At 56.7% G+C, this 762-nt stretch overlaps 1 protein-coding gene across 1 annotated transcript in view; it reads left to right on the top strand.

Moving 5' to 3' along the window:
- The window catches only part of PLIN1 (perilipin 1), a 5283-nt gene that overhangs the window by 2865 nt on the left and 1656 nt on the right, over positions 1 to 762 (top strand). The window contains 3 exon segments of the mRNA XM_009707139.1: positions 1 to 4; positions 530 to 648; positions 650 to 668. The exon segment at positions 1 to 4 is cut by the window's left edge and continues 187 nt beyond it. Coding sequence (XP_009705441.1) covers positions 1 to 4; positions 530 to 648; positions 650 to 668 — 142 coding nt within the window.

The following is a 762-nucleotide window of genomic DNA, read 5'->3' as shown; positions in this document are numbered from 1 at the left end:
GAGTGCCAAAACCCACCTGCCAGGTTCCTGCTCCCCCATACCCTCTTTTGGGTTGATTCTGCTTTTGGATGAGACATTTCAGGCTCCTTGGAGCACATCCAAGAGCAGAGTGCTGGGCACTGCTGTTTCCCTCGCGCAGCAGGACGAGCAGGGGCCGGCAGTTCCTGCAGCATGTTCACACACAACCCTGTACTGTGTTAGTGGGACAAGTTATTTTTAGCCAGTTCCCAATGTATATTGTTGATTTATGACCTTGCCATAACATCCTTCCTAAAGCAAAAAGCTCCTGCAGAGGCCCGGAGAGGATGGGGAGAAGCTCTCCCACCCAGCGCTGTGGTGGGAACCCCTTCCCTGACCTGTGCCAAAATCCCAGAGCTCCTGGCTGCCCTCAGGATTTCTTCCCACATGCATAAATGAACCCTCTGCTCTCTCCACACCAGGGCCAAGGAGAAATCCTCAGGCTAAGTGGGATGGGGTGGATGGAACTGGCCAGCTCCCTCTAAGCGGTGGCTTTTGGCTCCTCTTCTAGGGCAGCCTGGCCAAGCCAAGCGTAACCGAGGCACCACAGGTCCACAGTGACGGGCAGAGCACCACGGCCGGCTGGCTGAGCCGGCGGCAGAGCAAGGTACCAGAGCAGAAGCAGGAGAAACAACCACCACACCAAGGAGGTATGGAGAAAAGGGCGAATGGCGAGCCAGGGGTGCCCCAAAGCATCGTCCTGCCCATGGACCATGCCAGCATTGGAGATGTTCCCCCCATATG

The sequence above is a fragment of the Cariama cristata genome, unplaced genomic scaffold (genome assembly GCF_000690535.1).
Source record: "Cariama cristata isolate BGI_N322 unplaced genomic scaffold, ASM69053v1 scaffold23949, whole genome shotgun sequence".
Classification (NCBI taxonomy): Eukaryota; Metazoa; Chordata; class Aves; order Cariamiformes; family Cariamidae; genus Cariama; species Cariama cristata.
This window is presented reverse-complemented; position numbering and strand designations above follow the sequence as displayed.